Source organism: Megalops cyprinoides, chromosome 20, assembly GCF_013368585.1.
Source record: "Megalops cyprinoides isolate fMegCyp1 chromosome 20, fMegCyp1.pri, whole genome shotgun sequence".
Taxonomy (NCBI): domain Eukaryota; kingdom Metazoa; phylum Chordata; class Actinopteri; order Elopiformes; family Megalopidae; genus Megalops; species Megalops cyprinoides.
This window is the reverse complement of record NC_050602.1, coordinates 12,590,989-12,616,008: the sequence shown is the minus strand read 5'-3', so window position 1 is coordinate 12,616,008 and position 25,020 is coordinate 12,590,989. Positions and strand designations below refer to the sequence as shown.

At 45.4% G+C, this 25,020-nt stretch overlaps 1 protein-coding gene across 3 annotated transcripts; it reads left to right on the top strand.

The window, feature by feature from the left end:
- Positions 1-1,953: 1,953 nt before the first annotated feature.
- On the top strand, positions 1,954-24,042 carry LOC118795702 (segment polarity protein dishevelled homolog DVL-3-like). Of its 3 annotated transcripts, XM_036554384.1 has the most exons (16): positions 1,954-2,453; positions 12,180-12,249; positions 14,513-14,634; positions 15,795-15,931; positions 16,122-16,257; positions 16,702-16,795; positions 16,927-16,996; positions 17,182-17,321; positions 17,512-17,588; positions 18,220-18,287; positions 18,511-18,546; positions 19,170-19,319; positions 20,946-21,077; positions 21,191-21,358; positions 21,501-21,716; positions 22,244-24,042. In XM_036554384.1, exons 1-16 carry the CDS (start codon positions 2,293-2,295, stop codon positions 22,624-22,626), a joined length of 2,160 nt encoding a protein of 719 aa, XP_036410277.1. In that variant the 5' UTR covers positions 1,954-2,292; the 3' UTR covers positions 22,627-24,042. The 3 variants fall into 3 exon arrangements, with proteins under 3 accessions (XP_036410277.1, XP_036410279.1, XP_036410278.1); XM_036554386.1 differs by lacking the exon at positions 18,511-18,546 and having other exon boundaries at positions 19,170-19,247; XM_036554385.1 differs by lacking the exon at positions 18,511-18,546.
- The last annotated feature ends 978 nt before the right edge of the window (positions 24,043-25,020 follow it).

Genomic DNA, 25,020 nt, shown 5'->3' with positions numbered 1-25,020 from the left:
TGAAGAGTGGTGAAGGTGACGCTGGTGTGGAGGTCTGTGGGAAAGACTAGGGGCAACTGTGGTGGAAAGCCTACTCCTTGACCCTGTGGTGCCACTGTGCCTTGCCACTGTGGTGGCAACTGTGGTGGAAAGAGCCTACTCCTTGACCCTGATGTCTGTACATTGGTTTGAGATCCAAGGCTAAACAATGAAGGGTGAAGGATTCTGGTGGCTCTGTTAAGGTATGGGCTGGCGTGGTTTAGGTCCACTCAATCCCTTAGAGGACAAGGTAAATACCAATAAATACAAAGCCACAAAGTGATCACTTTCATCTTATGGTGAAGCTTTTCTGTCATGATGGGAGTGAACTCTTCCAGGATGATGATACTCCTATCTGCAGGACATGAGTGGTCACTGAATGGTTTGATGACCATGAAACAGATATAAACTGCATGCCATGGCTGTTTCAGTCACCAGATCTCAAAGTGAGCACTTGGAGTCTCTGGAGCAGCGACCAAGACAGGGTTTTACATTATTATCAACAAAACGCCAACTGATGGAATTTCTCATGGCAGAATGGTGTCGCCTCCCTCCGGTACACTTCCAGACACCTGCAGGATCTATGTCAAGGCACACTGAAGCTGTTCTGGTGGCTCGTGATTGCCTGGCACCCTATTAAGACATTTTACATTGATGTTTCCTTTATTTTGGCAGTTACCTGCGTTTTGATTGTTCTGTAATGAACCTGTACTCCAAAACATTGATTTTCTTCATGCTTTGGTTCTTAGTTGCAACTGGACCATGGGCTATAAAGAGAAACTTTTAAAATGGACTGTTCAGTACAAATTTGGTCAATTAATCTATTGCTCTGGTTGCAAGTTCAGATATTCTAAAACATTCTGCCACGCCTGACGTTTTCTGTTTAATTAAGCCGTTGATCTAAAAAGTTTTTTTGGTACTTTGAGTTCACAACCAGTATCAAAGGTAGAAGTGTAGGGACACAGTTTTTCCACCAGAGGTCGCGCTAGTTCCACTGGTGCACTGATTGGAGCCTTCTGGCAAAAAGAGTGATGAAAACGTCGGGGGATAATATTGCAAAATCCAGCTGGACACCGTCACTTTTCAGACACCCAGAATAAAGCATCCAGTATGGCACTGTGAATGTAACAGAGCACTTTGAGAATAAAAACATGTCAGTCGCTACATTTGAGCAAGCTTTTTGCATAAAAGACTTTATCACGTAAAAAGGCAAAGTGCAAGTGTGAAAAAACCTTTACCTAAAAAAAATATTATCCCCTACATCTAACGATTCCCACCAAAACAGGAAATAGGCCTAATGTCTGTTCATTATAGTAAAGTAAAAAAAAAAAAATCCAGTTACTGATTTAAAATAACATCTCACCATGTAATTTTTCTTACAACCACACCACACAACCGACACGAAACACTATTTTAATGTCTATTTATTATTATTATTTTCCATTGTTTCGTTAACCTATAACTGAGAGAGTAGGCTATCGTCTTTATCATAGGCACTTATCGCTCTGTTGGTTTGCATTACTGACCATGGTTCACTACTCACGTCCAAAATCGAACATTTCTCGAAAACGTATTATGGAAATTTGACTTGGGTCTACAAAACTCTAGGGGCTATGTTTAATAAATAGGCCTAAGAAATACAAACCGTTAGTCACTTAAATGTGTAGCCAACAAAGATTCTGTGTGCATTATTTTGAAAACTTGCTGACAGCGTTTTTAAACGAACTCACTTTTAATGATGTGAGTTTTTAATGAACTTCTTTCGGCAACTTTGGTAAGCACCGCGCGCTGCAGCACCGTTCCCTGAAATTCTTTCTCCATTCCCTTTTTTCTCTCTCCTCTTTCTCCCTGTTCGTTTTCTCCTCCTCCTGCAGAGGGAGTACCGTGGAATACTAAGGGGCAGGTTTTATTCACGCACATCGGCACACAGCTGGTAAAGAAAGAGAGAGAGATCAGCGAATGCACGGCCCAAGGCCCTGGAAAAGAACGCACCGTCGAGAATAACTTTACTCCTGTAAATTGGAGGAGGTATCAAAGGAAAGGGATATACAGGTGAAATATTGGCCCATTTAAAGAATCGCGGTCGTTTTTGTTACACTTCATTGGTGTTGTTCGTTAACCGGCCATTCGGGCAGCAGACCCGTCTCCAGCGCAGACAGGGCAAAGGATTAACTCCAGCCAGAGAGTCGAGCCAGAGGGGAGCCGGCGCCGGGGAGGCAGCTAGAGCGACCTGGGGCTGGATGTGCTCGGCTTCCCCCTCCCCAGCGGCCCGCAATGGGGGAGACCAAAATTATCTACCACCTCGACGACCAGGAGACTCCGTACCTGGTCAAGCTGCCCATCGCTGCGGACAGGGTCACTCTCGCGGACTTCAAAAATGTCCTGAATAAACCCAACTACAAGTTTTTCTTCAAATCTATGGACGATGACTTCGGGTAAGATCGAGGATCAGTTTTCATTTTCTGCCAATATATAAGGTATCACAGATGTAACAGGCTTGTCTGATGTGATTTTGCAAAGCCGTAGCTTTACTTTTTCCCAATTTTCTTTTATCAGCCAATGCTAAGCATGCTACTTCTTTTTTGTCGGTATCCATCAGTACTCTCTTGGTTTATTCTGTTTTAGACTTTTGGATTATATTCATTCTCCGAGACTTGGGCAGCGGGGGTTAGGTGGAAGGAGTTTCGGGGGAATGTTCGGACGCTTTGCGATTTACATAAAGGAGTTAAAGTGTCATGGAAGCCAGTTTTTTTTCACCATGCTAACCGCGTCCATCTTGGAAATGGACGACTCCTATATATGGCTATTGGCAGCGCTGGGAAGGGGGGGGGGGGGTTACTGTGGTGCAGTTTGTCTTGGAAGTCTCACATTTTTAGGAAGGAGGGGTCGACGAGTGCGAAAAGGTTGTTTTTTTCGGTCGTGGTCGGGGGGTCTGTATGGTGTTCAAGGTCAACTCAATCCGTTGATGTTCTGGGACTTAAGAGTTACGGGGTCAGGTCATTGCAATAAAGCGAAGCTCGCTATATGCTTAGCGGGGGTGGAGGTTATGACATCATAGGTGATCTTAAAAGGAAAACAATGACGACTAGTCATAAGTGCAAAGCTCGTGCTGTAAATTATGACAGAATATGGGACGGTTCTTCTTACAGCACGCGTGCAGAGGACCCTTTTTTCGTTCACGATTGATGGCATTTTTCTGTCACATCGCTTTTGAGTCGACTCGTTCTTCATGCTAGCCCATTTTATCTTTTTTAAGCATTTAACGTCTTCAATTTAACTGACGATGCATAACTCGCTGGAAATTTTGAAAGAGAAAACGTGAAAATGGCGGATTAGGACGCTATGGGAGGGGGTGGTTGACAGACGGGATTCTTTTGTTGTCAAAAGAAAAAGAAAAAAATGTCTCCTTTTGTCCTATTAGGTTTTCCCACACTTGGTTAACAGCGCTCTCGCTTGGCGGTGTGTGTTTCATTAGCGGCGGGGAGGAGCGCTAGCCGAAGCACCTGGAATGCCGAGTTGGAAACAGTGTATCGCCCGGGAATACAGCACGTTGTTCGTTGATACAATAAGCAGATGTAGGCCGGGGGCTCCGGTTGTGAATTATGGTCAACTTTTAGAGTCCCTCCCCCCTCCCTCTCTAAATTCAAATCCATACAAAGCAGTGATTTTGTTGTTGTTGGCAAAGATCGCGCCACGATAGGATTCTACATGCACACACAGAAAATAAATATGCCTTTATTCTGTTATGTCCGCCTCGCATGTGGTCGTTGTGTGGTATCAAATCCAGCTGTATCCGCTTTCAACGTAGGCTACGCAATTGTGGACAAACCGGTGCAAATGTTCGACGCACATGTTTGCCGTGCTGTGACATAAAGCATGTGACTGCTAAAATCAGGAAGACCGCAATACATCCGTAGATTAACAGTTATCATTTGAGAGTATGGGTCTTGTTTAGGGGTGTAACAGCAGCATCAGGCCCGTGACCTGCTGGTTTTACGCCCAGTTTCCTAACCGCTGCATCATGCCCCTCCACCATTCACAACCACATTTTTAACAGCATCCCTGCAATTAATTGCTAAGGTGCAGAGCAGTATGTTTAATTGCGTTATGTATAGTAGCTATTTGCAAGTCATGTTTTGGGCAGATCTCGGAATCAGTGACTTGAACCGGGCTAGTGGTTGTTCACCTGGTACTGTACTCTTCGCTCTCTGTCTTTCTCTAGCCTCTTTGAGTTGAGCCTCTTTGATACCACTGTAATCACATTATAGCTGTCCTAAATCCTCACACCTTCACACACAAGCATACAGCAGCTGCCACACATGCTCACACACACACACACACACATGTGGACTCTGTGTGGAAGAGAGGGTACCCCACTATGCTATTAATAACGCCAGCACAGCCTCCGATGATTGATGCGCGCGCTAGTTTGTGTGTGTTTGGCAGCTACATCAGGGATTCCACACCAATGGCTGCTGGTTAAGTTTTTAAAAATAGGTGCTTTTCATCATGGCCAGTTGTGTCTCCCACATCACCATCCCCGCTCTTGCCATGAAACTTTTTTCCTTTCGAGCTGTCCCATAGGTCTGGTTAATGCGTTGCTCTCCGATTTTTTTGCCAGATATCCATCACCGCTTATGGACCTGCCCCGAGGCTATTTGTTCATGCAAGCATCACATGAACCGCACACTCTGCTACTGTAAATGTATTGTCACAGGCATTGGGAGCCCTGCAATGGGCAGCAGTGTGGAGGTCAACCTCCTTTGCTAGTGAGCTCAGGGTTCTGTTCGGACACCCCTAATTCACACTGCTGGGCAGGTCTGAACCACTCCCTGAGAATCCATGCAAAGTGGCCATCGTTTAACAGTTATCCAGTATAGGAGCATTTGCTAGGAAAATCAGTGAGGCCTGTTTATTATTCAAATGTTTCATTAAGTCTTCTCTCATTGAACAGAGGAGCTCCCGTCTTTATCTCTACCTCTTTTGTTGGACAGCAAACCTGCTCAGCTGGCTGGACCGGTCGCCCCCCTGTGTTTGGGTTGATCGGAGGTGAATAGTGATTGACACCTCATTAGGGTGGAATGTGACACCGGCTTGTAAAGTGTGTGCGCGCTCTGTGAGGGAGAAGGTGGAAGAGGGGACAGGCGAACCTGCTGCCTTCCGCAGACTTAGCGCTTTGCTGCAGAGATTCCTAAAACCCAATTGCGGACATCTGGGGCGCATTCGGTAGGCTGCGAGGCCGCGAAGAGCTGTGACTGTTTTTCTCACGGGCAAGCAGTTCGCTTGAAACCATGTGCAACACATTTCGGTGGTGGTTCTCTTTTACCCCTTAGTTTCAGGGGCGTGTCAAGATGATGTAGCACTCGCTGTAGTGTTTCAGCCATCACAGGATGGCCATTAAGCTCCTGTTTGGGATAATACAAAACAGTCTAAGGAGGGCGCGGACAGCAATAAAGGACATAAAGCACTGTGTTTGTCATCAGTACAGTTACTATTGTTTAACTATAGCCAACATTACTAATTGTAGGCCTTTGAAATTAATTGGAAGGATTTTGGAAGACGAGTCCAGTCCTTGGCTAGAGATAATTAGTCTTTGCTTGCTTCGTTTTTATTTTTGAATAGTAATCATGCATTCATTTGAAAAATCAATCCCTCACTCCCACTAGCAGGGTCCATTGGGACTGGGCGTGCAGATGTAACTCGTCCATAATAAATGATGCTAAAGCGCTAACTTGTCGCAGTGAATCATCAGTCTGTCGAGTTCCCGCTAACGGGCGGCTGTCAGAGTGAAGTGAGCGGCCCTTTCGACGGGGCCGAGCAGCACCACGCTTGGCCGGTCAGAGAGCACCGGAGAACACCGCCTTCAATCAGGGTGCTGCGGAGCGCTGGGTTCTGTCAGCAAGCAGTACATCTGGGGAGAGATCCTGGACTCTGACGGGGTTGAGGAGAAGGCTGCTGCCAGGAGGGTGTTTGTTTTGGGAGGCGATTTGCTCTGGCCTTCCCATCAGTGTGTGTGTGTGTTATGTGGACAGTCAGATGGGAACCCATTGCTCAGAAGTAGAAAGCCTTTCTCTCTCGCAGCCTCGTTCACCCTCCCTCTCTCACCCTCTCCATCTCTCTCTTTCTTTCTTCTGAATCAATGTTTTTTTTTTTCCTTAAGGAAGCTGACCTACTTTCTTCTGTTTTATTTCCCTGTCTTGTCTTTTCTTTTGTGTGTGTGCATGTGAATAGTGAATGTTTGTACAGCAGATAAGTGAGTAAGTTTAAGTATAAGGAGTTTTTTCTTTTACACACACACACACACACACACACACACACACACACACACGCGCGCGCTCTTCTCCTGCCCCCTCTCTCTCTCTTCTCCTGCCCCCTCGCTCTCGTTCTCTGCGCCTTGGGCCTTATTTTTCTGCGCTGAATTAAATTTTGCAATCTAATCAGCGGGGCTCATGAAAGCCCAGTCATTTTATGAGCAGTCAATTCCATTTCCAGATCAATAGAGCAACCGCACCTGACCAAGCAGGACCAACATCCACAGCTGCCCACTCGGGAGGGGGGGGGGGGGACTGGACTGGAGCAGGTCAGTTCAGGAATGCATAGGTTTGCTTTTAAGAGGGGGGGCGGAGCTGGGAGACTGAGAAAGTTTGTGGTTGGACATTTCTCATTTTTTTTCTTTGCAACGGCTTTCAGTAAGGCATGCGTTACTAAGTGCTTTGATTTAATTTAGGGATAATCACCAGTGACATGTAAGTTAAGTGGTGACAGGAAGTTTCAGTACCTCAGGGTGACACTGGGCCTGTGACGCAAGTCAGAATGTAGGGAGAGGGTGAATGTTTTGGGGGTATGGGTGTTAGTGGCATGCTCGGTTTAGCTGCTGTAGAGATAGAAACAACATCAGTCCCCTTTCTGTATGTGAGAGGCTTAAAAGAGCTTGCTGCGTCCTCTGGACCGGTGCTCCATTTGTTTTAGGCCATGTTCATGCTGCTATCACTCACAGGTTTGAAGCTTCAATTTCCATAGCATGAAGCAACTGTTTTTTTTACCAGAGACAGGATGACAGCATATTTTTTTTGAAGTTGGCAGAGAGGTTGTGGGATTTAAAGGCTTTGTTGTGACACTCTCAGGGGACTGAAAACTTCCCAGAGCTTCCACCGTAAGGGCAGACAGGCTAGCCTCAGGGATGCTCTCTGTAAAGGTAATCTGAGGGGAACATCATGTGGCATGGCTGCTGTTTGGGAACACAAGCTTCTTCCTTATTCAGCTGATTATGAATGACAGGGCTTTTGCAGCTGTTATAGGATGACATAAATTTGCATTAGAGGAAGAAGTGGAAGAGTGGTGGAGAGTTTAGGTTGTATGGTGATTTAACTGTAAAATAATGTTAAAGTGCTATCAACATTTAGTATTTAATGGAAATAATAAATAATAAGTGATAATACAGTAATGACAAAAGTGTGTTTGGTTTAAGGGGAATATAATAAGGAATGAGAATAAGGATTGCTGAGTTCCAATATTAGCCCAGAACAGAGGCTGTATCACAGAATGAAGATCCCGTCTAGATCCTATATAATCTCCAGGATGAGGTTTTTAATAAGACACTACTACAGAAGCACATCCTAATGCCAATGTTGGTATTCAATCATATATCTCCCCTTATAGCCCAGCTGTTGTACAAATGTGTGGATTCTAGAATCCATGTGCTTATTTGGTCTGTCATGAAGTCTGTAACAGTCTTTAAACGAGTCCTGCTAATCAGCTAATTAGTAATAAGAGTAGGAGAAAGCTGGCTAGAATATGAGGATATGACTGAAGTAGGCCAGCTGTTGGTTGGTAGCATAAATCAAAGTTATGAAAGAGAACAAAGGGCAGGACTTTGGATTCTGTAAGCCCAGGATGAGAAGGAACTGTTTTTTTCCCTTTTCTTTGTAAAAAAAAAAAAAAAAAAAAGTGTAGAAATGACCTTTTTTCTTCATTTCAGAGTCCCTTAGGAAACCCAGAATGGGATGTAACCCATCTAGCCACAGCAGTGTAGCTGTGGGATCGAAAACAAAATGAACTTTTCAAGTGTTCCAAGTTAGGAGAAACAATTATCAAATTGATACAGAATTCGGTTAGGATTGGACAATGTAGTTAGGGTCACTTGCTCTGTAACAATGAAGGTTCCTAAATGTTGCATCTTTGAGTTAGGACTGGATTTGACAGTGTTTCTGGAATATGTACTCTTGGTTTTTCAAACTGAATTCAAGAGTTTTGAGGGGTATTGAAATGTGATGCCTTGAAACAAAGGTGGTTTAAAGATTCAGCTGAACTTCCACCAGCAGCGGCTTTTTAAGGTATTTCTGACAGCCTGTTACCTTTCTACTGTTGGCCTCATTAGCAAACATCTCCCTAGTTGAATGTACCTCAAGCTGTCTGTTCTTTACACTCCAAGTGAGGTCTGCTTTCTCTCCTGCTGGAGGGAGGGAGAGGGGAGAGGGAGAGAGAATGTTTTGTCAGGTCATGGTAGCTATGGGCTTCAGGGTTATACCTGCCTGAGTGTAGGAATGACTTACTGTGCCCTTGTGTGTGTGTGTGTGTGTGTGTGTGTGTGTGTGTCAGAGAGAGTGTGTATGTAAGAAAGCATGTGCAGGAATTGACAGTAGTGCTGGCCTGGACCTGTTTAACATCATTAGATAGCTGACTGCAAGAGCCTGGCATATTTCACTGCAGTTGGTCTGTTTATAGCTAGCTAGCTTGTCAGACTATGAAAGAAAAAAAAAGTAGTGACAGGGAAATGTGTAACATTTTTTTCACATATGGAGAATATAGCTACCATTTAGCTAACTAGCTAACTGTGATAGCCAGCAGGGTTTTCTTCCTCCTTCCTAACATGCTGCCCATTCTGAGGTGGATAACCTAAGACTCGCTGTTTATGTACCAAATAGTTTTCAGCAAATAACCTACATTTTTTTCAATTGTTTTTACACAACTGCCTTCACAGCATGTGGCCTGGCCTTTGCTGAACTTTGCATACCACTGAAACTGGAAAATATTTTGGGTGCAGTATGCGTTCTTGTAGGTTTTGTGTCCAATGCGGTCTTTGTTTGAAATGGGTCTGTATATGGGAGCAAAATGAAATTCGTCAACTAAATGGTTTTTGTTCAAAGCAGAGTAATTTCTTTCCAGAAAAGGCAGTTATTTGAGGAGATAAGATAGGAGTGTAATTCTTTTATTTGATTAATTGTAGACTCTTGTAGAGGTATGTTCTTGGAATTTAATGGCATACGTAGGCCTAATGCTTACTCTAGCTCCGGCATGCCGGTGCGTGGTTACGTATAATGAAGATGTACTACTTAGTTGGCATTGGAATTTAAGGTAATAAAAACTAAACTAAAAATAATCAGAACACCTAGTAATTGTTTTGACTCCTCCATTTGTCTGTGCCACCTCTCAGAAGAGATGCTGGGTGCCTGATAGTGAAGGTTTTCCTTCTTAAAGCAACATAATCTGGTCAAAACCCAGCATATTAGAAAATTCTCCACTTACTTCCATTCACGTTTTTTGTTAGACAATTGCTTTACTTTTTCTAGCTTATATTTTTTTTTCCTCCAAAATGACTAGCCCAGTTTGTACAATATTTTCCCTATCATCAGATGCTGTGTCTCTGTGTGTGTGCTTGCGCACAAGCGAGTGTGTGAAGGTGTGTGTCTGGCTCTATAACTCTCGGCTGGCCAGGGCCTGTATCTGGGCCAGGGATCATAAAAGTGTTTGGTTTTTGGCCGCGCTGCGCTAATTTCTGATTCAGATGTGCCTAAGGAGACCTAGGTCCTGGGGAGGGAGGGAGAGAAACAGGAAGAACAGAGAGAAGGGCTGCTCTCCTTTATATAATCGTCTGCTCACTATCACACATTCACATTGTTTTATTTCATATGGTTGGCTAATGGCAAGCAGATAATTATGTGAATACATGAACATAACAAAGACAAAATAGTTCTGCACAAGACCTGTTCTGTAGTGATGCTTGTGAACATGCAGAAAGAAAGACACGGGCAGACGTGGCACGTCCTGGCCAGGGTGACTGACAGACCTGTGATATTTTGGGTGACAAGCTCAGCTCCTTACACAATAGGCTGTAGTCTAATTTTTATGCGCTTGTAATGTGGGGTCTATACAACTCCATACCAAACAATACATAACCAAACAAGACATTTTAAAAACAATGTTCAAGTTAAACATTACAATACAGACCTCGGAAACATGTCATGATTAAAGGCTATAGTCTTAAAAGATAATGTGAAATAATGTGCTGTCTAATTTAATGTAAAATATCTCACTTCTATATTCCTTCATTGAACAGTTATTAAATGAACCAATGATCCTAAAATAATTTTCCTGTTTTTTTTTTTTTTTTTGCAACCAATTTATAAGAAATTCTTCAAGATATGTTTTTAAAACTCACTGCCGACATCGAGTGTAACTGTTACTACACCTCAGTGGGTACGTCATCTGTGTGTTTTTTTGAACTGAGGAAAAAGACTGTTACTATGGTAATGGAGTCACATGAGGTCATTGCGTTTTCAGAGAGCAGCTGGGAGAAGTGTGGGTGGGACCAGGGGCGTACCGGGCACGTGTAAAGATTTTACTGTCACTTGGTTTGATTTGATTCTTTGGATGTGGATGGTGTTACTTATTGCCTGTGTGAGTGAGTGTGAGTGAAAAAGGGTGAGTGTGTGAGAGTGTGTGAGTGAAAAAGGGTATGTGTGTGTGTGCAGCCATCAGTGATAAGATGATGTTTGTTTCTGATGTTTGTGTTAGTCTCTGATTTGTGTGCTCACACCTTTCTGTCAGTCAAGCCCTGCTTCCCTCCCCCACTCATCCACAAAATTTAGAAAGCTGTATTGGTATGAATTCATAAAAATAAGTAGTAAGAATAGTATTGCCTACTGGGTAGTTGTTTGCACAGCATTACATGTAGATGCTGCAGAAGTGTGCAGAAGTAGATGCTGCCCTGTCCTTTTTTAAATGGATTTTTGTATTGTTGGAGAGGCCTGTAAGTGGTCCCTTTATCCCTCAGGCTCCATCAGGTAGGTGAACATTTCACTGATAACTCTCCTCTCCTCCTCCCCTGCTCAGATTCTGTTGGGCAGGTAGGTATAATTTGTGTTGCAGTCTATAATGGGGGGGGGGGGGGGGGGTTAGGAAGTTGGCCAACTTATAATTAGGATTTCAATGTGGATTTTTCTCTAAGGCCTAATGTCTGAAGTATGCTTTGCCATTGTTTATTCACTGCTAGGTTGAAATTTCAGAAGAACATTTCCCCTCGGACTTAAATGGGCATATTTATTCAGTGTTTTAATGTCTCAGTGGCTCAGTTTATTTTTTTTGAGAATCTTTGTTTACTGCCAGGGCCCATGCCTGACAGTGGTGCTCCAACAGTACCACTGTTAGCTTAAGCTCCTGTTCCATGGGCAGCACCAGAACCAACTAATGTGCATAGAGGAGGAATTTGGCTGCTTTCCTCATAGAGGAGAGAGAAGATTCTTCCAACCCTGTGGCGGTGACTCATGACCTTGAACATCATCAGACGTGGCTTCACTGCATGCCAATGAATGAAGAAATCTGTTCTTCTGTTGCCAGCCCTGATGATGCACTTAGACTGAGTTCTATATGCTAATCTTTCATTAAACCTTGTGCCACTTTTGTGTTATGTAAGGATGAATGCTTTTTCTTATTTTCATCAACATGTTTTGCTTTTAGAATGTACATTATATTACATGCATTTAGCAGACACTCTTATCCAGAGCAACTTACAGCACAATAGAACATTTGTGTATCCATTCAAGTTTAATGAGTCACAGTGTTAGACCAGGCTAACAACGCTCACAGAGAAGTGAATGTGAGTATAACACCATTCAAGCCCTACCACCAGTTACCTTGCGCAATGTGCCTAGGTAACGGAAGCCAAGTGTACTAAGATTGACAGGGGAAGTAGTATGAAGCTTTTGTAAAAATCCCTTTTTTTTTTTTACTGAAGACTTCTTAAAGAGGTCTAGCTGTCTGCTCTGTATTAAATTGCACAGGATTGCCTCCAGGTTCAGGGTGGCTGGAATGAGTAATTTCTTGAGCCGTATTCTGTGTCATGAGTGCTCACTCCCCTCCTCCTCTGTCCCGCTTGTTCCCAGGGTGGTGAAGGAGGAAATTTCGGATGATAACGCGAAGCTGCCATGTTTCAACGGCCGAGTGGTGTCCTGGGTGAGTCTCCCTGTCTGTCCCTCCATTTCCCAGTCAATTCTCGTGCTCAGTTAAACACTGGGGAGGCAAAGAGTATGTTGGCTGCACAACTTACCACAATACTACAATACCTTCACATGTAGTTTACACATCATTTAAAAATATCAGGCAATAAAAAGTTACAATTTAACAAACCAGCAAAGTAAGTTGTTAATTAATTATTAACTATTAATCCACCACTTTTTTCTCCCCTTCTTCTCTGCCCTCATGGTAGCTGCTGGTCCTATACCAATCCCATCCCACCAAAAAAGGTCCCATAGACGAGTTAGAGCTGCAAGACATGTCTTTGATCATATAAATGAACAGTGTGTGAGGCTGCTCATGTCTCTAGTCATAAGCGTTGAAACAATGAGCAGAGCAGGAAGGAGAGGTAGAACACACTTCATTCTGAAAAGCCTGAATCACTCGGGGACACGTGGCCAACACCAGCTTCGAGGCGATGTGCCATAATTTTACGTATTGGAGGGAGTCAGATAGAGGGAGTCAGTTACCACTCCATACAGACAAAGCTTTGATGAAACTCAGCTCGCCTTGTACCGTTTAAGACAGTTTTCCTCATTGTCTCAATCACATGCACACTCACTTGCTTACACACTCATATTCTCATTTATGCTATCTGTATGTCAGCTTGCTCATTGAATCTTCCTCCAGAGGAGTGAAACAGAAGATGTATTCTCCATTTCCTGTCCATTCCCTTCAGCCATAAAACACAGATTTCCAACATTCCAACTTGTCCGCCCAGGGAATTAAAGTGGGTTTCACAAATATGTAGCTCCTGCGATGGCTTGGCATTTTTATGCACAGTTGGACACTCCTGGAACTGTAAGTGGAAGAAACTCCAAAGCTGTGGTTCTGGAACGCCACATTGTATCTGACAGAGAGATGGGGTCCCCTGGTGGTCAGAATGGGGAACTGCATGGCAGTTTTTTGTTTCTGCTGTATGGGTAGTCCCTACTTCAAAGCAATTGAGGTTCGGTAAGTTGTATGCTCATGACGTTCATAAAAATGCCACAGTTGATTGTTTTACGTTACAAATTCCAGATTTACAAAGAGAAAGAGAGCTTGTGTTGTCTTATTTTAGCTTGTTGTATTCATTCAATGAGAAGGAGCTGAAGGCGTTTTTTGGTCCTTTGGACCAATCCTTGATGGTCCTAAAGAGCATGATTTAAATCTTGGTGTACACTGCTTCCTGTCTTTCCTTAATATTCTGAGTGAAGTATTCCATATTGTGACATGAGTGACGTCACAATACTGAATATTTTTGCTACACTTTATAAGTAAGTATATTTAATGCTACAGAAATATTTACATTTAACATTGAATGAAAAGCTACATATCAAAATATGTCAAGCCTTTTTTTGTAAAAAGTTACTTCTAGCCTAGCAACATAAGCCCCGCTTACAACAATGCGTCTGTGGGAAAATAGGATTCAATCCATGGTGATCCGGTTTGTGATGGGGTTTCCAGGAACACGCTGTTTCATAAAAACGGGGACCGTTGTGCTTCTGAACAGAGAGGCAGCCATGTCCTGGCTGACCTGCCTGATTGGATTAGCTAACTGGAATCACAAGCTCCTCAACAACACCCCAAAATATCAATGTCTAACAAGAAGATTGAATCAGGGTGGGAGGGGCCGGAGCAGCGGACACAGACTCCGCATTCCTTGATTCGGGAGGAACGGGGGATCAGGGAGGGGCACTGAGTCAATGAGTGTGTCTGTCTGTCCATGTGGCTCAATATACTCATTCAAGCTCCTCTGTCACCAGGACGGTCTAGTGACAGTCATTACAGATAGAACATTTTTGTGCCCCCCCCTTCGATTTCACACACTCACACTCCCTCCTCTGACATGTATAAACGTACATGGCTCTTTGTCTCACACGCCTGCGCTCACACACACCCCCTTCACAAGCGTCAGTGAAATCTTCATTGGACAGTGTCTCCTTTCTGACCACCACTGTTTTAGCCATCTGTTTTTACTCATTGTACTTTATTCGGAGTTGTGCAATGTAACCGTATAATTCACCTATGAATGTTAGCCTCTGTTGCTGAAACCCTTTAAAACTATTAGCTGCAGTAATAAAATGAAAATAAAACAAAAAATGCTTAAAACATCAATATCGGACAACACGAACAATAACAACGTCTCCCCTTACATAGAATCCACGGTGTATTCTTTGGTCTGGCTGTCTTACTGATGCTCTGTCTGTCTGTCTCTCCTCAGCTGGTGTCGGCCGATGGCTCCCACTCAGATGGGGGCTCTGTGTGTGCAGACAGCCAGGCAGACCTTCCCCCCCCTCTGGAGAGGCCTGGAGGCATCGGAGACTCCAGACCCCCCTCCTTCCAGTCAGTACCATACATCTGTGTGTGTATGTGTGTGTGTATATATATGTGTGTGTGTGTGTGTGTGTGTGTGTGTGTGTGTGTGTGTGTGTGTGTGTGTGTGTGCGCGTGTTTTTCTGTCTGTATCCCCATGGACGCTCTGTCTGCCATGGCTTCTTATCTCTCTGTTTGCACCTGTCTGTCTGTATGTGTTTGTGTGTGTGTCCTCCTGGCCCTTCCTGTCTGTCAGTATGTGTTTCCTGCTCACTCTTAGCATAAGGTCAACATCCATGAAACAGAGTGGAAACTGCAGTCGAGCACTCCCTCTGCTGGTGAAGCCTGGGCACTGTGCTCAGTTTTCCACACTGCTGACAGCAAAAAAAAAAACTGGGCAAGTAGATTATAGCACTTGACAACAGATTATAGTAATAATACCCTGGTAGCAGCGTGCTGCCGTATAACCTGCTGTCAAGGGAGATAAAGCCGAGCAGGTCCAAATCTCCGCATGTGGAAGGTGTGTGTGTGGTTATGTATGTGTGTTTGCTTGGGTAACAATCAACGTAGTATGTAAATTCATATCAGCAGTTGAAATGAGAGATCCTCTGTAAGTGGATTAGAATGACCCCTGGCTCAGGCGCTGTGTGAAACGACACCAGTGTGGTCAGACTGAGGCAGCACCACTGGGAATTCAGCGCAGCTGGCCTTGTACACACGTGACCTCACCAGGTGACCTGTAAAGATGTTTGCCAGCGGTGGAATGAGCTCCCCACAACAGTCAGAACTGTTGAATCAGTGTCTGCCTTCTGCCGCAGACTGAAAACTCATCTGTTCAAACTGCATCTTTGTTCAACTAACACCAAACTCCAAACATTCATGATATATCTTCATCAGACACATTTGCTATATCATCAGAGTTCCCCTTGCATATACTATGGACTTAACTGAATATGACATGTAGTGTAATTATTACTACCATCTGGCTGAGATTTGATTTAATATTGTGTCTGCTCTTAACCTAACCATCTTGTATGCATTTTAGTGAGTCATTGTGGATGACATCTGATAAATGGCTAAATCTAATCCTGATGACCTCCTTCTTTTGTCTTTCCTCCTTTCTTTCTCTGTCCCTTTGACTGCCTTTTCCCTGTTTCCCCATTCCGTCTTCCTTCCCTCCCCTCTCTCAGTGCAAATGCGGTGGGCAGTCAGGATAACCTGGACACGGAGACGGAGACTGAGTCGGTGGTGTCGCTGCGGAGGGAGAGAGACCGAGAGAGAGAGAGGGAAAGGGAGAGGCCGCGCAGGAAAGACACGCACGACCATGGTGAGACACTCCTCAGTCTGTCGGTGTATATATATATATATATATATATATATATATATATATATATATATATATATATATATATATATATATATATGCGCCTGTACTTGGCTCTGTCTTTGTGCTTATTTGTCTTTTCATCTTGAGTCCGTATTTATCTCCTGTGTCCTTCCTCTGTCGCCCTCTGCAGGTGGGAGGATGAACGGTCACTCGCGGCCAGAGCGGCGTGCGGACCTGGCGGGGTATGAAAGTTCTTCGACAGTGATGAGCAGTGAGCTGGAGTCCACCAGCTTCTTTGATTCGGAGGACGACGACTCCACCAGCCGGTGAGAGCTCTGCGTGGTACTGCCTCGAATGATACTGGAATGTATGAAATATGTATGTATGAAATATGTATGTTATATATTAGCCTTTAACTTGAGTTGAATTGGAGAAAGGAGGTGTGATGCCAACATGCAGTTTCTTTCCAAATGTAGCCAACAACAGCCTTATAAAGTTATGGTCTGAGGATGGACTCACCAGTTTTGTATTGAGCTATAGGGTGTCGACCTCAGCTCCAGCCCAGAGTTCAACCAATCAACCGTTTCCGTTACTGTGAAACGTTCTTCTTGGCTGTATACGTGTGTGGGCGAGTGGGTGTGAATGAGCGAGAGGCCACAGAAAGAGCAGAGGGTTTGTCGTGACTTTGTGGCATGGGCCTGGCATCATGGAGAATGATGTCACAGTGGGAGTGATGTCATAATCGGAGCGATGTCGTGTCTCTCCCTCAGGTTCAGCAGCTCCACGGAGCAGAGCACCTCGTCCCGCCTGATGAGACGGCACCGCCGTCGCCGACGGAAACCCAAAGCGTCACGCATGGAGAGGGTGAGAGAAACAGACACCCCAATCCAGAGCTGCCCTCAGATGTTGCTGTTGTATAGGTGTGTGTCCTCACCTCTCTTGCTGTCTTTTTTTCCCGTCTTTCTCTCTAACTCCTTCCCTGTCCCTCTCTCCAGTCATCCTCGTTCAGCAGCATCACAGACTCCACCATGTCACTGAACATCATCACTGTCACGTTAAACATGGGTGAGTATGTCCATCTGTCCCTCTTTGTCCCCCGGGCTGTGTGTTTCGGCAGTGTCTCACCCCCCCCCCACCCCTCTCTCCCTCTCTCTCTCTCCCCCTCTCTCTCTCTCCCCCTCTCTCTCTCCCCCTCTCTCTCTCCCCCTCTCTTTCTCTCTCTCTCTCTCTCTCTCTCTCTCTCACTGTAGAGAAGTATAACTTCCTGGGCATCAGTATAGTAGGACAGAGCAACGAGAGGGGCGACGGCGGCATCTACATCGGCTCCATCATGAAGGGCGGGGCCGTGGCGGCTGACGGGCGGATAGAGCCGGGGGACATGCTGCTGCAGGTGAGGGGGGCAGGGACACGCTCTGGCAGGCGAGGTGGGGGGGGCGGCAGTGGGAATGGGTCTATATAGGTTTCAGTGTGGATCTTTTCGTCAGTGCACCGACAGAAAAACAGAGGGAATGGTCTCAGCTTTCCTCCTTCCTCTCTTTCTGTTTCTCTCTCTCTCTCTCTCTCTCTGTTTTCTCTCGCAGGTGAACGACATCAACTTTGAAAACATGAGCAACGATGACGCGGTGCGGGTCTTAAGGGAGATTGTGCACAAGCCAGGGTGAGAGACAGACGGACAAATGAATGGACACGTAGGCACTCAGCTATGGATCACGTGCAGAAATCAGTCACTGTTTAATCACTTAGCTGTTGCCTGTAAGACCCTTGAAAGTATGTGTCTTGAGAAGAACCTTCACATTAAGTTTTTTTTTTTTAAAGAAATTGCATATTGCTAAGATTCAGAAATGTGTCTTTATACCCCTGTGAGACGTGGTCATCACTGTCACATCACTTCATACCTGCGTTTCTAAATTACTATTCTTGCCATTGGGATGTGCAATAATACAGGCATTTACTAGTTCCAATCAAAGAGAACTGCAAACAACATTGTTCATTTTAGGTTTGCAGGGTTTTGTATTGATGCGATAATTAGTAGCATGAACAACATGAAACTGTCTCTGCAAAGCTTATTTTTGGACACTGGCAGTTTTTTTCTGTCAGACTGACTGTCAGTGTGTGAAGCGTGTCGGGGAAAACATTGTAACCCACAATGCTGTGCTGCTCGAGTAAGCAGAGAGAGAACAGAAAGGGTGTTCCTCATGTAAAGTCTACGTTTTCCGAGTGTCAACAGCTGTATCACTCTGTACTGAGTAACTGTGTCAAGGGCGTGTTTATTCTCTGTGTGTTGGCAGTCCCATCACCCTGACTGTGGCTAAGTGCTGGGACCCCAACCCCCGAGGCTGCTTCACACTGCCACGGAGTGAGTATTCATACGCTGGTGCCTCCCCCTTTTTCCAAACCCCTCCCCCATCTCCGCCTAAGAGTGTTTAAGCGTTGGATCCTCCCTCGTACCCATGCTCCTCCCATTCCCCGTATATGGTGTGGTGTGCGGATTGTCGCACATACCATAAAGTGTTTGTGTGGGTGCGTTTCGAGGTGTTCCTTGGTGTAACTATCTTCTTCCTCCCCCTCCTTATCTGTAGAGTTGAACTATATGACGTACTGCCCCGCCCAACCAGGTACCTTGCTGGTGCTGCACTACCTGCCCCTCAGCCCCTCCCCCCTGCCAGCCCCCTCTCTAGCAGGCCCTCTCAAAAAAGTGTCTCTCTGCTCCCTACTTAATCCCGCCCCCTCTGTCAGCCCCGCCCTGCCTCTCAGCCTGGCTGCCCTGTGGAGGATGGATACCTCCTTTGAATGCCTGTCTGTGTTTTTCCTTTTTGTCTGTGCCCTCACTGTCTGTCTTGCTGTATATATGTGAGTGAGTATGTGTGTATGTGTGTGTGAGCGTGTGTATGTGTGTCCGTGTATGTGTGTGCGCACAGGGGGGTGTTCAGTGTAGTGATGTAAAGGCCTCTCTTTTTCTCTGTTCTTTTCTGTTTTTTTAAGGGGAGGAGAGATAAGCAAGACAAAATGGCAGTGAAACTGTTAAATTCTTTATTTGTTTATTTTTTCTGTTTCTGTCTTTTCTCTCTACCCCTTTCTGATGTCATATATCCAGGGATGAAGGGGTGTACAGTCTGACTGTGTGTGTTTGCATGCATGTGTGTGTCTGTATTGCATGCATGTGTTAATTCTGTGTACCTTACTTGCTATTTGTCTTCAACCCACACTTCACACACTAACCCCCCCTGTCTCTCTGCAGGTGAGCCGATCCGGCCCATTGACCCTGCTGCGTGGGTGTCCCACACTGCGGCCATGACGGGGGCGTACCCAGTGTATGGTATGAGCCCATCCATGAGCACCATCACCTCCACCAGCTCCTCCATCACCAGCTCCATCCCTGAGACTGAGCGTAAGTGGTACCCCCCCAAACCAGCGCCCCCAGCCCGCACCCCAAACATCCCGCCTGGAACGCTTTCCCCCCTAACCCCACCCCAAATCTGTGCTTAAACCTGCATCCTAATTCTTAGCCCAGACCCGCACTCAAATCCACATTCAGACCGGCACTGAACTGGAACCTCTGTTCTAACCCCCTTTATTCCCCAACCCTCCAGTATGAGTCCAACTGTCCACAAATATACTTTCCCCAAACCACTGCACTTTCTAACCCCCTTTACCCTCAGACACCCAAACCCCCCCACCTACTCCTTTAAACCTTCTACCCTGTCCGTGCCCTCACCCCCCCACAAGACTTCCTTTACTGACCACTTCCACTCCTCACCAGGGCCAGCTACAGTCATACCATACATCCTGCTACCCTGTGCATGCGCTTCTGTAGAGCAAGCACACACACACACACACACACACACACCCTCACACTCACTCACTCATGCCCTACACACGCTCACAGACCCTCGACCTCACACATGCTAGCTTGCACTTTCCCATGCTATGTTTCCGTTAAAGTGAGTACACAAGGTGTAAGTGGTGGAGTCCTTGTTATTCGTGTGAATAGAATACCTGTGTCACAGTTACTGACTGAGGGGAGTAAGAACAGGTACATTTCCCTTTATTCATGATATAACACGAGGGACTCTACACAAAACCATGGAAATGGCGGGTATGGTGGCATCCAGAAATCATAACAGAAAGTTGGAATCATAATTCTCAAACAGTGCGTAACAATGTAGTTATACAGATGTATACATATCTGCTATACATATTTCTGTGTGCCCAGGTTACTTCACATATTTTGCTCCTGTATGCAGACATTTTATAGCAACAGGTCAATTGCTTTTTGAAATTTTTATCCACAAATATGGAAGGGTGAACATACTAACTTCTGGCCCATGCTTCTCATTAGCAGACAAATTCTTATCTGTAATTGGGGTTTAATACTATACATTTTTAGTATCCCCTCACACATACATCTTTCCAATTACTGACAAGCCCTGTTTAGGAAATTTGGCATGGAATGGCATTGAGGTAACAGTATTTCAGTTTGCAGGAAGTAGGTCATCTTATATCCAGCTTTATTGCAAGTAAGACCACAGTGGTGTAAAATGTTTCATTTTTCTAACTCTTCACAGATACCACTTGGCAAGTAGATTGATTGTTATTAGACCAGTGTGAAGTGCAACACGCATGTATACTTAGCCAAAGTAGAGGGCAGTGGAGTGCAAGTGAAGAAATGGGGGGGAAGTGAGCAAAAATTTGCCATTGGGGACGCTGTCACACACTCGCACATGCCCTCACACTCACACACACACACACACACACACACACACACACACACACACATACAAACACACACACACATACACACACACACACATACACGCCTTCACATACAAGCACGTCCGCTTATGTTGGAGCCTGCTGGAGCTTGCTGTTGCCCTTGGTTGTTTGTGTTATTCTGTTTGTCGCTTTCATGCAAGCAGCCGCACACGCAAGCGCACGCCCATCGCTGGCTGTCTCTGTCCTCCTGTTTATGGGTGTGACTCACTGTTCTGTACGCCCCTCCCTCCCTGGCTACTAGGCTTCGACGACTTCCACCTGTCAATCCACAGCGACATGGCGACTGTTGCCAAGGCGATGGCCTCCCCGGAGTCGGGACTGGAGGTGCGAGACAGGATGTGGCTAAAGATCACCATTCCCAACGCCTTCATAGGTACGATTTGCCTGTCTGTCTATGACTGTTTTGTAGCTCCCACGCTACATTGCTGTTGTGACATGTGATCTGCGCGTTTCTGTAATCTGACCCCTCCTCTCTCTTTTCCCCAGGGTCGGATGTTGTGGACTGGCTCTATCACCACGTGGAGGGCTTCACTGACCGCCGGGAGGCGCGCAAGTACGCCAGCAACCTGCTGAAGGCCGGCTACATCCGCCACACCGTCAACAAGATCACCTTCTCTGAGCAGTGCTACTACATCTTCGGAGACCTGTGTGGCAGTGAGTATCTGTCTATCTGCCTGCCTGCTTGTCTGTCTCATCACTCACTTTGTGTGCAGGATATCTCCTTTGATTTATTGAATGAAATCGCACCTGAATCCACTCCCTCTACCTTCCCTCTCCCCCCTTGTCTCGCTCTCAGACATGGCTAATCTCTCCCTGCAAGACCACGATGGCTCCAGTGGAGCCTCTGACCAGGACACCCTCGCCCCCCTGCCCCACCCCGGCGTGGCCCCCTGGCCCCTAGCCTTCCCCTACCAGTATCCCATCCCTCACCCCTACAACCCCCACCCCCTGCATGAGCCGCCCTACAGTTACACCGGAGGCGGGGGTAGTGCGGGCAGCCAGCACAGCGAAGGTGAGAGTTTTAGCGGCACACAGACCGACTGCATGACTGAGAGATACGGTGTCTCACACACACACAGTGCTTCAACATTAATTGATACACTGACACATACAAACATTACCAGTCAAAAGTTTGGACACACCTGAATAAGATAATGGGAAACATGCGTTCAAAGATGTTTTGATCTTAAAGACTTATGCTTAAATGAAATGCTTGAAATTTGTTTCTTAGGCATTGATTTCACTATTTATAATTGTCTATGTGTGAATTTCTTTCCAAAGAATTTAAGTATTTTTGGCATCTAAAATATAATTTTGATTTGTTTAACACTTTTTGGTCACTGCATAATTCCATCTGCATTACTTCCTAGTTTTGATGTCTTTACTGTTATTCTAAAATGTGGAAAATAGAAAAAATAAAGAATAAAAGTTGTAAAAACGCACAGTACCTGTCACAATCATTTACATTGTACAGTTGGCTATTGCTGAGAGAAAGTCTTAACTGAATGTCTCTCTGCCCTCCCTCCCCCTGTGTTTTAGGGAGCCGTAGCAGTGGGTCAAACCGCAGCGGGGGCGGCAAGAAGGAGGCTAAGGGTGGAGCAGGGGGGGTGGAGAACAAATCAGGGGGCAGCGGCAGCGAGTCGGAGCAGAAGAGGGAGAAAGCCCCCAGCGAGCGCTCCGTGGCACCCCCTAGCGAGCACAGCGTCCGCAGCACCCACAGCCTGCGCAGCACCCACTCCCACAGCCTGATGTACGGCCCCTCCGGGCTGCCCCCCCAGCCGCCGCCGGGCGCCGCGCTCGCCCCACCCGGCTCCCCCCCGGGCCGCGACCTGGGCTCCGTGCCCCCCGAGCTCACCGCCTCCCGCCAGTCCTTCCGCATGGCCATGGGAAACCCCAGTGAGTTCTTCGTCGACGTCATGTGACCCGTGTCAGGTGACCCTGGGGGACAGACTTAGATGCTTCCTTTCACCAGGAGAAGGGGAGGGTGAGGATGAGAGTGAGAGAGAGAGATATGGAAGGAGAGAGGGAGAGGACATGCGGCTCTCTTCTCTCTCGGTCGTGTGTCTGCTACTTTCTTCAGTGAAGAAGACAGGAATCAAAGTGACTCTCATTTCACGTTTTCCTTCTAGCCTCTTTTATGCCCTTTTTTTCCATGGGTCCTATGGTCGTGGCAGATTTTTTTTTCTCTTCCCTTTCGTTCTCCCTGTGTCTCCCCCGGCTTCACATTTTTTTCTTTGTCTAAAAACTTAAAAGCAAGAGAAGAAGGAAGCGAGGAAGAGCAGGAACAGGAAGAGAGAGCCCTCTCTGATTCTTAATGACTGGATAAATGACTCATTTCAAAATGAATGAAATCAAAAACAAAGACTAACGCTGACTGAGATGATTGTTGTTTTGTTTCTTTTTTTACTTATCTATAGAAAAAATGGAGAGAGTGAGAGAAAGAGAAAATCTGAATATTTTAGTGCCAAACACTATATAGCAGGAGTTTATTTGCCGTTGCCTCGCATCTGCAGGGAGAATGTGTGTGTGCATGTCTGTATGTGTGTGTGTGCGTGCATGCGTGCACGTTAGAGAGGCAGAGAGTCCCTTGGTGAGACTGTTGTAACAGATATGATTTGTCTGTCTCTTGGAGATGAAGGTACCGTTCAGCCTTTGTATACGTTTTATTTCAAGAGTAATTTGCAGTATTCTCCCCCTCCACAGACATACACGCACACTCTCACAAGTGTCCCAGCATTTGCTTCTGTTGCCATGGAAACAGCCATCCAGAGTTTCACATTGGTCAGTCATGAACATTCTGGAATACTGCTCCATTCAATCGGTTGGGAGGTATCGGTGCCGGTAGAATCAGTCGTCCACATGTAGCATGTTTTCAGATGTGGAATTCTGTATATGTGTTATCGGTAAGAAATGCATGTGACTGTGGTGCCTGGCCACTAAGTGCAATGTTCAGCATGTCTGCACAGGCTAGTTGGCTGTATAAACTGATACATAACAAGACAAATACCCAAATAGCCGGACGTGGGAACGTATAAATTTAATATAGCATATGTTTGCCTTGAAAGTTGAAGTAAACTTCAGTTTGCCTGTGACCAGTTCCTGTCAAGAGTGTTTGCTGTGTGTGGTTCCTCATTCAGCCAGCACCCTGTGCTCCTGCTGAACTCAGCTAGGCAGTTCATCAACCTCTCTTTCTCCCACTCTCACTGTCCCAAATACATTTCAGCCGGTTTTAAAGAGTTTTTTTTTTATTTGTCATCATTAACATTAACAATTCTGTATCTCTTTTTCCAGTTTGTCTCATTGTAACTTTGTACATTTTCCACTTCTGTTCATTTACATCTCCAGGTCTGAATTATTAGCATCTGATAATGTATAGTGCTAAACGGTCAAGTTTCATACAGACTGTACTGTACGATGTTTTATGAAAAAAAAAATTGTTTTTATTTATAAACATAGTTTTATTGCCTAAATATGGTGGTCCTCTGTTTCTTGTGTTCTGTCTCGTATGCTTCTGGGTCATTGCCGGTTATCCCCTCCCCACTCCTGACCCAACATGAACTGTGGTCTCAGAAATATAATTAATTAATATGATAGGAAGTCCTCACTGAGGTATGTGTGGGAGGGGGTGAATAAACATCTGCAATGTAAGGCATGTGATGTCTTCCACTGAGCAGCAAAGGAATGCAAGGAAGAGGAACATTCGGTCTGGCATGCTAATACACCCCAGGTGTGAAAGGGTGAAAGAGAGAGACTGTCCTCTAGCAGTAATATTTCTCACTTTTCTCACTTGTGTTCTGTTTTTGTACGGCTCAGACAACCCCACCGCCAACAAACACCACAGGTACACAAGAGCACACTTCCCACAAATCCCACATTTCTAAGGAAACAAAATTTCCTAATGTCTTTGGATCCACTGTTTTTCTGTTAGCCATCTGTGGACCTAATAACCCACAGTCCTGCTGTTCTAGGAGGAGCAGATGAAAAAAGGTCTGTGTGTAACAGGAACAATCCCTTGGGGAAAAGGGAGTGGACAACACAGACAGGAAACTTATTGTGCAGATTTAGGGTGGAAAGAAAGAACTAGGGGAGGATTTTGTGTGTGTGTGCGTGTGTGCATGTGTGTGTGTTAGAGAGAGAATGTGTTTATTTATGCTCCCTTGTTTTTTGTATGTGATAAGTGATTTTTTTTTTCAGTATCAGTATGTGTTTTATACCTCTTGGCATGGAAGGCCCAGAAACACCACAAAGAAAAATACTGTTACTTTGAGTTACTCAGGTCACACACATGCATAGACATAGGAAAGACTGTGTGCTGT